At 51.4% G+C, this 14,889-nt stretch overlaps 1 protein-coding gene across 4 annotated transcripts in view; it reads right to left on the bottom strand.

Annotated features, from left to right (window-relative positions):
* The window catches only part of DOCK11 (dedicator of cytokinesis 11), a 71,078-nt gene extending 58,963 nt beyond the window's left edge, over nucleotides 1–12,115 (bottom strand). For all 4 annotated transcript variants that reach the window (XM_021406210.1, XM_021406211.1, XM_021406212.1 and 1 more), the window contains exon 1: nucleotides 11,941–12,115. In XM_021406210.1, coding sequence (XP_021261885.1) covers nucleotides 11,941–12,042 — 102 coding nt within the window. In that variant the 5' untranslated portion in view covers nucleotides 12,043–12,115. The remainder of the gene's footprint in view (nucleotides 1–11,940) is intronic.

Raw genomic sequence — 14,889 nt, 5'->3', positions numbered from 1 at the left:
CTGGTCCCAGCAGGGCAGGAGATAAAACGCTAAGCCCTGAAAAGCAGATTTTGAAGTCTTAGTTCTTCTGATGAGCAGGGTTCAAGCACACCTCTCCCAGAGTGGGCCCGGCCCTGCTGCCCAGCGCTGTCACAACAGCAGATGGTGGCCACCAAAGTCATTATGAAAGCGGAGGAAGAACTATTACACTAAAGCAATTAGAGTCTTAGAAACCACAAATTCCTCCACAGGGAAAGCCAATATTCAAGCGTAAAGAAATGCTGCCAGTCCAGCAACAAATCCAACCCATTTCTGCAGGAAAAAAATGTGCAGTGCTGCCAAAGCAGGCCTGCTCCGCGGAGCATGGGCCTGCATGAGGGAAGGGCGGTCGGCAGGGCCCAGGCTGGGTCACGAGCTCCTCTTGGACAAGGGCACAAGCGAAACAACAGCCCATCTATTCCACTATTGACTCTCCACCAAGAAGCAAGCTGGCTGGCATTTGAACAGGAAATTCAATTGAACTGCTTCAACAGAAACATGCCCACGAACGCCAGCGCAAGGCAGCACAAAGAGCTGGGCCCCAGGAAAACCCCACGGAAGTGTCCCCAGCCTCGCTGCCCTGAGCCATCTCCTGTCTGTTGCCATTTGCAAAGCATATAAAAATCCTTACATTTGCTTTATAAACAAGGCTTCACACATTCATATTGAGAAGAACTGGAAAGGGCATTTCTATTTTCAACTTTTATGGCTCCGAACACAATGGCCACCTGTCTTCTACTGTCCTGCATTTGTAAATTGTACAAATGTGGTATCATTTTTATTATGTGATTAATGATTTTCTGAGCTCTCTTTCTCCCAGAATTACAAGAGGTAGAACCGCAGTGACACTACTGTACAGAAAGTAAGGGAAAAATGTTTAATGTGAGGTTATTTTAAAACAGCAGCCAAGGGAAAACGATCAGAAACGTGTGTATTTTCAGTCCTTTCAGGCTGGCTCTCATTTAAAACAAACAATATCCAGAGAAGAAAGCAATCTGATGGCAAACCCGGCTGGTTTGGCTCTGCGTTAACCAATTTGCTCGTTGCGTTGACACCCGCCCCGCGTGGGCTGACAGCTCATGTTTCCCCCTGCTCAGCAGAAGGCAGCCCCAGAAGAACCCATAGCCCCAGAAGAACCCACAGCCCCAGCACAATGACTACACAATGTCAGCTTTCACTTCTCCCCTTTGGTCCCCAGTGGGGATGACGTGAGGCCATCCCTGCCTCCATCAAAACACTCCAGGGTGTGGCAGCACCCAGCACACGACAGCTTTTCTATTCCTCAGATGTGAAGCTAGAGCCAGTGCCATGAACCCATGCTCACAAAGCAGCTAGAGACACAAGTGATCTGTGTATTGAAAGTGACGCTTCTCTGATGTGTCTGAGAGAAAAGCAATCAGCATGGACCACATGTACCTATGAAGGTATTGGCTCAGACTGTTCCTAAAATCTAGTGAGCATTTTACAGCCTATCTACTACTTCATCTGCAACCTTGTAATGCACTTAGGTGCAACACTTAGCAAAGTACAGATATTAAAATGAATCCCAAAGGACCAAGAGGGTGAAATACACGGGAAATAGGAGACAAATTCAAAATGGGGAATTGATTCAAAGTTCAAGGGCAAAAAAGAGGAAGCGCACACCCCTTGGCCATACCACCCACAGACACATCGCTTCCGAGAGCAGCAGCAGCCCAGGGAGGGACCCTTTCCTACCACAGCACATCATCTGCAAATGCAGAGAGACCACTCAAACAGAGAAAACTCCCCAGTTAGGGCTTTACTCATGAAACCCGAATGTCATGGGAAAGTTTACATGGAATCTGGGAACCAAGAAACCCACTTGGCAACCTCTATGGGCACACGAAGTGAGGGATTTCACTCCATAGAAAAGCTTTTCCAAAGGCAGGGGTTCAGAGACCACTAGTTATGGCACTCTCAGACCATGTAGTCCTAAAGAGGTTTTTTATTTAAGTAGCACATCTGTGGCTCTTCACTTTCTCAGCCCCCAACTCCAGCACTGCCATTTGATCGCATTTGCAGGCTCTAGCTCCAGCTTGCAGGAAGGCTGGAGCGCTTCATTAAAAAAAGCCGAGATTCACACATAATTCATCATCCCAGGAGCCTGGGCATAACGAAGAACAACAAAAAGCGAGAAGCGCTTTGCTTGCCTATCATCTGGAACCATCATAACCCAGTACAAAGCCAAACAGCGTCTTTGGCCCAAAGCCTTCAGAAGCAGAGGAGAGAGGGAAGAGGTGGGAACAGAGCAACAGGGGAGGAAGGGCAAGCAGGGCAGCAGCATTAGTCAGCACAGACGGCAGCAGGCACAACACGATGCAGCCTCACCACTGCCAAGCACTTTGCAGGCTTCTCAGCACAGCCACGCTTGGAGGAGAAGCCAGGAGGGAGGCAAAGAGGCAGCTCCCATGGGGCGGTGCTGCAAACCCGGCTGTCAGCTGGATGGAACAGCAGGGCCCAGGGTGAGCTGTGCAGACATGGGCTACAGTAAAACCACAGGGAGGAAAAACAGTCAATACGACAGGGTATGAGCAGGCCAAGACTATTTTTACGCTGTCTGAAGAGAAGGACGTTTAAAAACACAAGGCAAATGCCCAGACAGGAATCCTAGCTGTGCTAGAGGCATAAAGCCTTGTGTTCTAGGAAGAGTCTGCAGGATTTGGCCACAATTCTGACCCAAAAACCCTCAGAGGGCTTTGTATGAGGGACAGGAGGGGGTTACAGGCAGAGGGGACGGCTCTGTTGGGGGAAGCTCTTGGGAAGGCTGAGTTGAGTCCGGAGACAGCGGTTGGAGAAAAGCGGGGTCCCAAGAGGCACTGGGCAGGGAGGAAGGAAGGGGTTCTGCTCATCTGTTTTCTCCCATCCCAGAAGCAAAAAGATCCTCCCTCTGGCAGTGTGGGATCCCTGGCAAGATGCTAGGTGATGCAGGGTACCCCAGTGCTGCTCATCCCATACCCTTGAAACAGGTCTGTCCTAGCCATGGTCCAGGCAGGAACAGCAGGCTCTTCCTTCCCCAATCCCCAGCACTCTCTCAGCAAGCACTCCCACGCAAGGCTGCTGTACCCCTCTCTCCCCCTTCTCTGCACTGAACAGAGATGGCTGGCTCTGCCTGGAGTGCTCACTGAAATAAAAAATCAAGTGATGGGGAAGGGAGGATGGGCGCATGGTTCTGGCACCCTGCAAGAAAACATCTGCAGTGAAAATGACCCATGTTTTCCATCCCAAAGCGCAGAGCTCAAGTGCTGCACAAAAGCAGTCTCATTGCCCACACCTGCCTGCTCCTGCAGGACAAGGTGCACAGGGCTGAGGGCTCAGCTAAGCACTCTGAGGCAGATCCTGGCATCCAAATGAAAGACTTTCATGAGGGATTACTGCAAAAAAACCAGATCAAATTGCTGCAACTTTTCCTTTCCCCCCTACCTCTGGCCACTTTTGCTGCATGCAGTGGGGCCAGCACAGGCTGGGTTCTGGGTCAGTGCACACTGCCAGTTTGCACTCACTTGGGATTGAATCCAAGCTGGTGAACCTAGCTCAGAACCATGCATCAAAAGGGTATTTTGGAGCTTTGATATCCCCTTTTTCAATGTTATGCCCAATTCTCTAATGGAAAAGGAAGTGTTTGTAGTTATCAGTGTTGTCTTTAAGAGCATCAGTTCAAGATAAAAGTTTGGAGAAAGCCTGACGCAATGGTCAAAAAGTTGATGATAGGAAGTCAGGATAACCAGTGTCCGGCTCTTCATTTCCCTTCCACATATTTAGAAGTGGACTCCACACTTCACAGTTTTTAGGACAATCACATTTTGAAGCTTAGATCTGCAACCACGATGGCCAGAAACGCTGTTTGTTTGTTTTTTTCCTGAAAGCTGAGAAACTTGCACAATCACTTGAGCTAAAGGAAACAGCTGTTCAACAGAGTGGTGGGTTTGCAGCCAACCTGTGCATATCACCTCTGAAAAGAACAACGCAGACCAATAGGAAACGCACCACCAGAGGCTGGTTGTGTCTGGGACATGCTAAGCATCTCCAGTCCCCAGATACACCCAAGACCCACTTCTCCCTGCATGCATGGGTATGTCCTGGCTCAAACCCAGCCCTGCTGCCCTCAGCGCATCCCTGTGTCAGCGAGCTGCACCTGCATCCAGCTGAGCATTTGCTGCAGAGCGTCAGAGAGATGGAAACGCAGCCCTGCTTTGATTTTCTCCTCTGAAAATAATAGCGCTAATAGAAATTGGCAAAAAGCTACTGGTTTCCATGGGACAGCAGAATTTCTGCCAGACACGAATTCTCAAAACATTCTGTAAGCGCAGGCATGCTAAAAAAGGGGAAATAGTAATTACAACAACAATAATACTTGTTATTTATATAAGCTCTTAACTGGAGCACCCCAAAGTGCTTTTCAGATGTCACTGCTATTTCATCATTTATTTATGTAGTATGAGTTTTATATTTAGCATCCAGTTCCAGAAGATCCAACTTCAGAACATCTTAAAACAATTAATTGCACACAGGCAGAACCCCTCCCTTTCCTGCCTGCTCCCAAAACTCCTTGTTTTTCACTCAAGAAACCTCATGCTCTGGGCCAAGCCAGCCCTGCAGCCACTCCTGCAGGCAAACCATGGCTGGGGGCTCGCCCCAGTCCCTGCAGTGCGGTAGGGGAACCGGAGCAGGAAGTCGCAGATGGGTTTTGGGTTGCCTTAGCAATAAGGTGAACACCCACAACAGTGAAGTCAAGCCCCAGAGATGTCGGTGGTGATTGAAACAGCTCAGGAAGTTGTCTGCGTAGCTCCCACCTCAGCTGTCTGCAGTAGCTGCAAAGTTAAATGGTTTTCTCCCCAGTAAGCACTGTGTGGCTGCATGCTCTATAGGTGCCGGGCAGGCACTGCAGTGCTTCAGCCCAGCCAAAATAATGCTCTTGGTGGAGGCACCTCCAAGCTTCCCCAAAGCAAAGACAACCATACGAATGTCAGCATTATGCAAAGAGACGAGAGAGCACAGGGGAAAAGATTGAATGTAACTTTCCAAACCACTGCAGGAAGAGGCGACCTCCCTGACACCCAGCTTTATGCTGCATTCAGCCCTCTCCACCACCTTCCTCCAGGAGATGCAGGCTCCTTTCTTCTCTCCTGACTCTGCATGCAGTGGATCTGCAGATGCATGGGGTTGAGCTGCACAAAAAATTTGCCACTCATGGATTCACCACTTCCACCAAACACCTGAGAAATGGGTGAGCCATAGCTTCTGCTGCTCTTTGGGACATCACTGCCCCTTGGGTACACCCACCCCAAGCACTCAGCTTGCAAGTTGTGGTCCTGTCCTCCATCTGTGCCCTCCTAGCACAGCACAGCTCCAACCCACATCCCAGGCTCCCGACCACCAGAACAATACAGCTCTAAGTATGGCTGTCACTGGGAAAAATGTATAGCACCAAGACATGACCAGGTCCTAGCTTTGTCCAGGGGAGAAGCCATCTTTCTAGCTGTGCCTTTGCCGTGTCCCTGCTCAGGGGATGGAGGGGCCAGGGTGCTGCGGTGGGGATGTCACTCACTATGGAGTGAGGGCAGGAGGAAGGAGCCAGGATACTCTGGACCCAAGCAGTGGTCTCCTTCCACACAGCCACTCCCCAAGGACAGCCTCATGACAGGAGTTATTAATAGGAAAGAGAAAGAAATTGCATTTCAGCAAAAAAGGAGAGAGGGGTGAGAAAGGGGTTAGGAACAAGCAGACCTGACCCCATTAGAGGAGCAGCAGGAGGCAGAGAAAAGCTGTAAAGATGAGACAGGGCTGCGCTGAAGGGAAGAACAGCTGGCAAGGGAGAGCTTTGATTTGCACTGTTTAAGGGAATGAAAGAGATGGAGGAAGATGGTGACAGGGAATTGTGCTCCAGTATTTCTAAGATGACAGCAGTGCCCACAAAGGCACACAAACCCATCCTTCTCTTCCTTGGCCAGAACAGGAGCGAGGAGGCCAATTAAGCAGGGAAACCTAAAACCACAGCCCTAAGACCAGTTGCTCTTCAACCGCTGTGTGCAATTGTGATTTGCATTCTCAGGCCATAGAAATGTCAAAAGCTTTGCGTAATTTTGCATCATTAGAGATGATAAATCAGTGTGCAAAGAGCTAAATGGAATCATGTAAGAGCCACCAAACTGCCTATATAAAAGGATGCTACAATATGCACTCCAGCAGCCCAGGTTCAAATGCTCCTGGTCCTTGGGGGGGGGGATACACTGCAAATATCTCCAGATACCAGAAAGGGCTGAAACAAAGCCCCCCAGCCATCCCCTCGCTGGATTTTGAGCTCACCAAATCCCCATCCGCATTGCTGGCAGTTGGCCGCCGGCACCGCTGACAACCATCTGCTCCAGGCACTGCCGGCGGCAAGTCGGGGCAGATGCTGTCAGTGCAGGGACACCTGCATTTCCATGGCACTGCCTCCTGCACAGAACCAACCACTCTCAGCTGTTCCCAATGAGAACAAAAAGCACAGCCACACAGCTCACTAGATGTGGTGTGTGTGCTAGAGCTCACATCCTCAGAGCCTTCCTGTAATGAGCACAAACATATTTCAAGGATGCTTTGGGAACGATAAGACTTGTTGTCTATCTGAAGCTTGTCCAAAAACCTCAGGAAGTGGCTCATCTTACAGTGCCCACTTCTCAGCATAAGGAAGCACTGTTCTCTCTTCCAGACTGGGTGTCAGTGGGAGATGCTCTGGAGATTTGTAGGAAGCGGCCCCAGGTATCTGCGTGGTGCTGCAGAGGCCTTGCAGCCCTCTGCAGAGTGATGCCCTTCACCCAGAGCACAACTGCTGTGCTCTCAGGCAGGAACAGCCCCGACCACTTGCACCGCACACACAGCCCGAGGCCATTTAGCACTGAGCTAAATGCAATCCTTGACAGCAAGAGCCCCAGTTCAGGAAGGCACATGATTCATTTTGAGAATGCACTGAAGTGTTTTCTATGAGTAATAACCTCACTGTGAGCGCTTCCACAGAAGTCACCCAAGCATGTGGTGGTGGCACTTCAGAAGTAAAACCCCCACTGAAGCAAGGGCAGAATTTCCTCCCATGTCTCCAAGACGTCTCTTTTGCTATTGAAGTTATGCAAACACAGCATATCGACTGCACCCAAAGGGGAACATGCATACATTCCGTGCCTCTCTTGAGCACTAAGATCACTACAAGCACTGCATATAAACAGCCTTCACACTGATCAAAGCGAATTTAGCTTATTAAAGGAGGATTCTATGCAGGAAGCTGATCTCCTCCGCAGGAGTATAAATTCAGTAGCATATAATATAGATTAAGCTGTTAAAAAAAACACAGAAAGAACAAAGTGCCTTTTTGCTTCCAGTCAAAACCTCCTCAACATCACTCTTTGGAAGCTTTTTATCTCCTGTTTGGTGTCTGCCTGAAACCAAGTGGTACATACAAGCCCAGCCCAGCCCAGCCCAGATCAAACAGAACCCATCTCCTGCTGGCATGCTGCCTGCAGCCCCATGGCAAAGCTGCCAGCAGCACATCCCACAGCGCCGCGTAACACAGGAGGGAAGGCGCTCTCACATCTGGGTGGCAAGGATCGGTGCCGTCTGCAAGCAGACAATGTCCCATGCTGCAGCCCCCGGGAGCTGACGTGCTGGCAGACACATGGCCCAAGCTGGGAGCGTGCCCGGGTGCGTGGGGCTCACTCCTGGAGCCACGTCCCACTGTGCAGCATGCACGTCACCAAGCAGTGCTACCGAGCTGGCCAGCGCCCAGCATGGGGAAAGCCTGCTGCCCAGATACGGGGCTCCCAGTGCGTGTCCTTTGGTGAAGCTGTGGATGGATCTTCAGTTAATCGGCGTAGAAATGATCTAAGGAAAAGCGGAGTGCTTGTAGGAGACCAAAAATTGCCACCAGATGACTCGTTTTGGCAGCACGGTGGGAAAGTGGATTGTCTGCGTTTTGTCAAATGCTTGTTCCTCTGATCTTATCTCTCCCACTCATTTTATTGCTCAGTCACAACTCAGAGAATGACACCTTTGGAAAGCTTGCAACAGGCTCAAGACAACCCTCTCCCACTGGTACTCAGCTGCTGCTGACTGCGCAGCTCCCACGAGGAGGGGAGGCCCAGGAAAGGCCCTGCCCTATGTTCTCAGGTTGGATATTAGGTAAAATTTCTTCTTCAAAAGAGCAGTGATACAGTGGCACAGGCTGCCCAGGGAGTGCTGGGGTCACCGTCCTTGGAGGTGTTCCAGAGCATGGGGACGTGGCACTGAGGGACGTGGTGATGGGCATGGTGGGGTGGGTTGGGGTTGGACTTGGGGATCTTAGTGGTCTTTTCCAACCTTAATGGTTCTATGATTCACGCAGAGAAACAAGTCACCTTACGCAGCTGGTCTGGGTTCCCAGGCAGAAGGCAGAGCCTTCACTATTCTGCAGCACTACGAGATTACGGCTCTCATCCACGTGCATTCTGCTCAACACTACACCACCCCATGAAGTTTTGGGGGAAAGCTAAAACGAGGCAAAGGAGAGATGCAGGGACACCTCCACCAGACCACAGAGCACACATCCACATCCCTGGGGCATGGGCTGAGCTCTGTCCCATGGCACTGCTGTGGTTGCACAGGTCCTGCATTAGCTGGCAGCTCACTGTGGGTTCCTCACCCCCTTCCCATAATAGTCAGTAACATCCCAAGTACGGAGAGAAGGGGAGGAGGGAGGTTTCATTGAAGGCCTGAGCTAAAAACACCAATGTCCATTCACTGCCAGAGGTCCCCTGGCTGCTCTCCTTGAGCTCCAGCCTGGATCCTTCTCCTGGAGTTCAACACGTTGGCTCTGAATTTGTAGTTTGAATGCAGTATTTTACTATTGGTGCCCCGAGGATCAAACTGCATGTAATCTCAGGGCTAAGAATGGTTTAAATTATCACACTTAGGCCTTGGCTGTTCCCCTCTCTAACCAAATCTTGAAACTTTCCTTCATTGCTTTGCACGCCATTTATCTCACCAGCCAGTTTAATGCTTTTGCTAAATTCGTCTATCTAAGCTGTGACCTCGTTTGTTGGTTACTCTGCCAAACCTCCATCTGTTGACCAGTAGCATGCATCAAGGACCATTCAAAGCTGAAGTTGGTACAACCTGCCCTGCAGCTTTGCAAAGAAGAGTGGGCAGAACAAATCAGGGTTCTTGTGGCGCTGCTCTGCAGGGCTGCGTGTGCTTTCAAGGGATTCCTGCTGAAGCCTTTTTTCTCGCCAAAGAGCTCCTCTACACAGCGCATCTGTGAACATAGTGCAATGCCAGAATTGGGAACAGCACTTCCTGGGTACAGGAAGGGGAACAGGAGAGCATCAAGTGAAAGCTGCGCTTCATCCCTCTTCATCCACAGGGACTGAGGTGGCCTCTGGGCTCCCCGCCACAGCTGGGTTCTGCAGATCAGGACTACAGCTTCACTTGTAACAACAGGAGCAGCACTGACTGCACCCCAGCAGCTGGTGCAAAGGAGAGACACGGGTACCCCAGGTCACCTGGGGAAGGCTGGGAGTGAAGCACAGGACACATCCCCATTGCTCTTTCCATCTCTTCCCTTTCACAGACACAAAGGAGCGAAGTTACCACCCGAGGCCCGACTGACTTGACTCCAGGTTTGCACACCAAAGAGAGGAATAAATATTCTCCTGCTGCTATACCAGTGTAACTGGGGAACCAGGAACAGAAAGAGCACGACACGAGCTGCACTGCACCTGCAGGACTGCACTGTGGGAGCTGCCTCTCTGCCTTGCAGCAGCGCAGTGTTCCTGCCCAGAGATGCATCTCCTCTAACGCACAAATTACAGCTCCATGCAGGCTGACCTTTTCCATGATGTTGAAGGTTCTCCTCACGGAGATGTTTTCATTTAGCAGTATTTCATCCACAGACTGCGAATGGCTTCTTACTCCAGACAGTTCCTCCTCCTGAGGGAGTGCCCTGGGTGCCCAAAGTGCTGAGCTCCACCACGCAGCGACGGACCTTCATGGTGCCCACTCCCTCCAGAGAGGAAGATGAGTGCCCTGCTGCACACAGTGCTAGCTCTGCGCCCCACAATTTTCTCTCATCCATGCTCAACCTCACAGATCCCTATGGACTCAGATACAGCCAGAGCGTGGACACCAATCCCATCCCATCCCATCCGTTCCTTACAAGGGGTGGAGGGAGAGGAACCACCTTTTCCTTGGAGCAACCTGGGGAGCATGCTCCTTGCCCTTAATCACTGAGAGTGTCCTAAGTGCTAACCAAGACAGTTCTGTAAGCTCATACCACCTCCTTTCCCACTCTCCGAATGCTGCAGTATCCTACGGCTCTTCCCAAGGATGCAGAAGTGTTGGGATTTATCCCTTTGCTGCTGAACTGTTGAAAGCAGGAAATTCTGCCAAGAGCAAGAATCAGAGCCACCTGCCCTACTCTCCTCCAGTGCTTGGATGCAAACACAGCGAGCAGAACAGCAGCTCTGGGGATTTGCCTTTCTGAAAGAGAATGAGAGAGAGTTGGCAGAGGTGGCGCAGGCAATGAAACCCTGGAGAGGCACAGACAGAGAGTGGCTGCTGAACCCTGCCAGCTCCTGTAGGCTGCTGTCAGGATTTCATTTATTTTCATCCGCAATCCCACCCATCCCTCCAGGCTCTGACAGAGGGCACACGGCACAGGCATTGTGCCACCATTTGCCTGTAGGATACCAAAGCTCTTGAGGTCCTAAATGAGAGGTTCCATCAGTTTTTATGAAGCATGTATCTGTATGTATTGTTGATGAAAGTGTGAAAGCAAACCCCAGAGGAGCCTGTAAGGACACAGGAAACAATAGCATTGGCACAAGGAAACCAAACAGGATTGTCACCATGACTGTTTTTGGTCTTAGAAATCAACACATTTACAAGAAAACAATTATATTAAGAACTTTTTAAAACCCTCCATCTATTTAGCTCTCACACAATTTAATATACCATTCGAGAATGAATAGGATTTATTCTCTCAACTTGTACTGCACTTTCTGCATGTCCCATTGACTAACCTTCCATCAAAGTCAAGGTCAAGCGTGATTGCATGCAGGAGTAATTCAATGAGCAATGGTGAAACACATCCAGCAGAGCTCAGGGAAGCTTTGAACTGCCCCCAGCATCCCCCTGGGTACCGCAGCCAACATTTGCACAGCTGTGTGCACAACAAAGACAACCTGCTGCAGCATCCACACGCAGGGATGAAACGCATCCGATAAAGCACGTGGCTTTCATCCCAGATGTTGGCGCATGGTTCCTGGGATGCACGAGGCAGACAGCTTATGGCAATGCCCGTGGCTCTTGCCAGGCTGTGCCCTTCAGTCCCACCCCGTTTGTTTACCAGCTTCACATTGCCTGCACCCTACCAGGATGAGCTCCTGTGCCTGTCTGCTCACTGCCCTGCACAGATGGATCCTCACTGATTCTTGCTCCCACCATGCAAGCAGCACTTAACTAACCCAAGGTGACAGAAGTGCTGGTTCCTGCGATCCTCAAGCCTCTGGAGCTCATTCAGCTGGGCACAGCGATGGCAGGCAGTGAGTGGGGCTGAAGGCAGGATGGCATAGCACAACCCATGGGAAGGAGTACCAGGAGAGGGCATTCTCCTCCTGCCCTGCCCTTCCCCATCTCCTGCATGGCTCAGCCGCGCCCTGCCCGGCCCTTTTCCCCTACCCAGCGCTCTCCATCCCTCGCCCAGCGCTCCCCATCCCCTGCCCATCCCCTTCCTCTTCTTCTTCCCCCGCTCTGAGCATCCCCTGCCAACTCTGCCCCTTCCGCCTCCGCTCCCTCGGGCTGGGAGCTGCCCAAGGTACCACCGCAGCGCACCGCGTCGTGCCGTGCACGGCACCGTACCGAGCCGTACCGAACCGGGGCTCCCCGCCCTGCACTCACCAGCACGAAGGAGCTGCGCACCGCCTCCGAGACGCTCTGCCGCAGCTCGGCGGCCGTGCCCGGCTTGCTGAGCCGCTTCGTGAACTTCCTCACTTCCGACATGGCGACATGGTCCGAGCGGATCCGAGCCGAGCGGGGCCGCGCCGCGGGCTGCTGCCTCCCAGCGCCGGGCGGGGCCGGGCCGGGCGGAGCCGCTCAGCGGCGGGCGGGGCCGAGGAGGGACCGAGCTCAGCCCCCGCCCCGGCCCGGCCCCGCTTTGTCCCCGCAGCAGGTGCTGGGCGCTCCCCGGCCGCAGAGAGCCGGGCTTACGGGGGTTTCCGTGCCGTTAGGGCTCGTGCTCAGCACGCAGCCCTCCCCAGGGTGCGTCCCTGCTGCCTTCGTGTAAGGCTAAGCTGGATGCAGGACGAGATCCTGGTACTGAGCATCCCCAGCCTATGGGGTTTGCTGCAGGAAAGTGCTCTGATCGCAGCGCATATGAGTGCAGCTCCCTGCCTGGCTGCTCGGCAAGAACTCAGGGCGGGGAAGGAGTTAATGCCTGCTCCCGGTCCCTGCAGCTTTGTGCATCGTTCCGAGGATGGTGATTTGATGGCAGAGAGAGCCTTGGACTTTATATTACTTCATGTATTTCGTACCTTAACACCTTAAAGTGCTTTGCTTTATAGTGCGGAGGTATTGCACGCAGAGATTGCATTGGAGAGAGCTGCCCTGCAGCCCTGCATTCCCTGTGGAATTCACACACATCGTGTGCTGTGGCTGATTGAATCCTATTTACGAGGACTGCCCTGGAATGGTCGGCACGCTGTCAGACACACAACGTATAGAGAAACTGTTTAGATGATGAGAGCCAATCTGTAGGGGAGTAATGAATGCAGCTGTTATGATCCAAACCATTGAAACTGCTAGTTGTGACCTCTGAAGCATGCGAGCCAGTTATTGTTCTGCTTTTTAGCAGTTCACGGAAGGGGCAGCAGACACCATTTCATATTAAACATTGCTCTGATCTTCTGCACCAGAGGCAAAACAAATCTAAAAGTTTATACTTAATTATGAAATTTCTAGATGAGGGACAGGAAAGGAGGAAGTTTAAAAGCCGGAGCATTAGCATTTTCACATATATCCTTCCTTAAGTCTTTTCAAGATCTGTCCAAACTAGTTCCAAAGAAGCAGAAAGCTTTGTGACAAGCAATTCCAGCTGCGGAGCGCTGAGGTTCACTTCCTCATCCCTACAGCCCTGGGCATTCTTGCAGAGATTTCAGCAGTGTCTGTGCGGCTGCTGGGCCCGGAGCAGGACAGCCCCACGGGAGGGCAAGAGCCAGTGCTGCACCAGCGGTGGGGAACCAGCACTCCTGGCAGTGCCATTTTCTGCCTTTGGTTCACTAGATCAGGGAAAGCTCCGAGCACAGAGCTGCCATGGGTCACTTGACAGGAAACAAAATGATCCCTAGAGCACCCAGCCGTTGTTTATGCAGCCAGAAGCAAGACGTTCCCGGTGAGGTTATGAGCTTGGTGCAGTGCCAGCCAGGGGCTGCGCCCAGTCACCATCCCACTCAGCTGAGCCGAGGAAGAGCCAGCAAACTGCGAGGCTGTTTTATGGAGCCAAGCGTGGAAACAAAAGGAAAACAGAAGCAGCGAGAAGGACACATGACATGAAAACAACATGCAAAAAGCTCTGAGTCTATCTCAGGAAGACCGAACATCAGAATAAGAGTCTCAAGCACGACACGTACTAAGGCAGATAACAGCAGCCACAGCATTACTGCAAGAGGAGCACGGGGAAGAAAGGCCAGGGATAGGTTATCAGCATTACAGAGGCACGTGAGAACACGCAGCAAGACCCTGGAGGTGCTGTGGAACTGCACAGGGCACCACCTGAGAGAGCCACAGCTTTCTGGAACCCAGCCTGCCCCAGGGAACTCGCAGCCTCAACGTTTTCACCTCTTGAGGTCTCCAGGGCTGTTCTGTTTTCCTAGGAAAGGACAGAAAACATAGGATAGGCCTTCCTACAAAATGCAGTCCTCACTGAAATCACTTCTATTTTCATTTTTCAAAACACAGTTTAGTAAAATAATAGGTTTTTTTTCAGTGCATTTCTTAGGAATGCTCAGACTACTGCCTTCTGCCGTGTAAGATGCTGCAGCCTCCTGTCTGCCTGCTGCAGATTCAATGCAGGGCGCTGAATACCAGGCTCCCCAGCTGAAGGGCTCCAGCTGATGGATTGCTGCCCTTTTCCCAGGTGCGTGCACTTACTGGGAGCACAGGAACCACAGTGAACGGTTTCTCTGAGAGAACAGTCAGCTGGGGCTGATCTGAAATCCTTCATATGAGGCTCCATCACTGAGAACCCCTCAGACAAGCTGCAGGGTTAGAGGCAGGCTTAGGGCTTAATTTCTCCCGAGCCATCCAAGGTGAAAGACATGTAATATCATTAGAAAATAATCCTGTTTCACGCTGCCTTCACTGGTTATTATCTGGGCGCCTATTTATCACCTTCAAATGGGCCTATCCCAGAAAAACACTTAACTAAGTGATTAACCGTAAGTAGGTGATTAATCCCATTGCTTCACTTCATTGGAGAGACGCCTACATTCCTGCAGTGAGCCAGCACGATCCAGTAACCCAGACCCGGGCGTGACTTTTTGCTGGAACAGAGTTATGAGTACCATTACATTTTCAGTTTCCTCACTTACTAATTTCTGGGAGCATATTCCAGCTGCGTAGCAGCAAATTGGTGCTACCCTTGGGCTGCGAACTCCTTGCTGTGAAAGGGCTGCCCTCTACTGACTTACCCAGGATTGCAGGGCCACAGCTTCTCAAGGACAGGAAACACGAATTCCAAACACTGCTTCAGGTTTTCAGCACACCCAAACAGCGGAGGGGAGGCAAGATTCACTAGTTTTAAGTGCTCCATATACTTGGCATTGTATTCTGATCTGATTTCCACATAGAAGC

Source organism: Numida meleagris, chromosome 8 (assembly GCF_002078875.1).
Source record: "Numida meleagris isolate 19003 breed g44 Domestic line chromosome 8, NumMel1.0, whole genome shotgun sequence".
NCBI lineage: Eukaryota > Metazoa > Chordata > Aves > Galliformes > Numididae > Numida > Numida meleagris.
The sequence above is the reverse complement of the archived record's forward strand: the minus strand, read 5'-3'. Positions and strand labels throughout refer to the sequence as shown.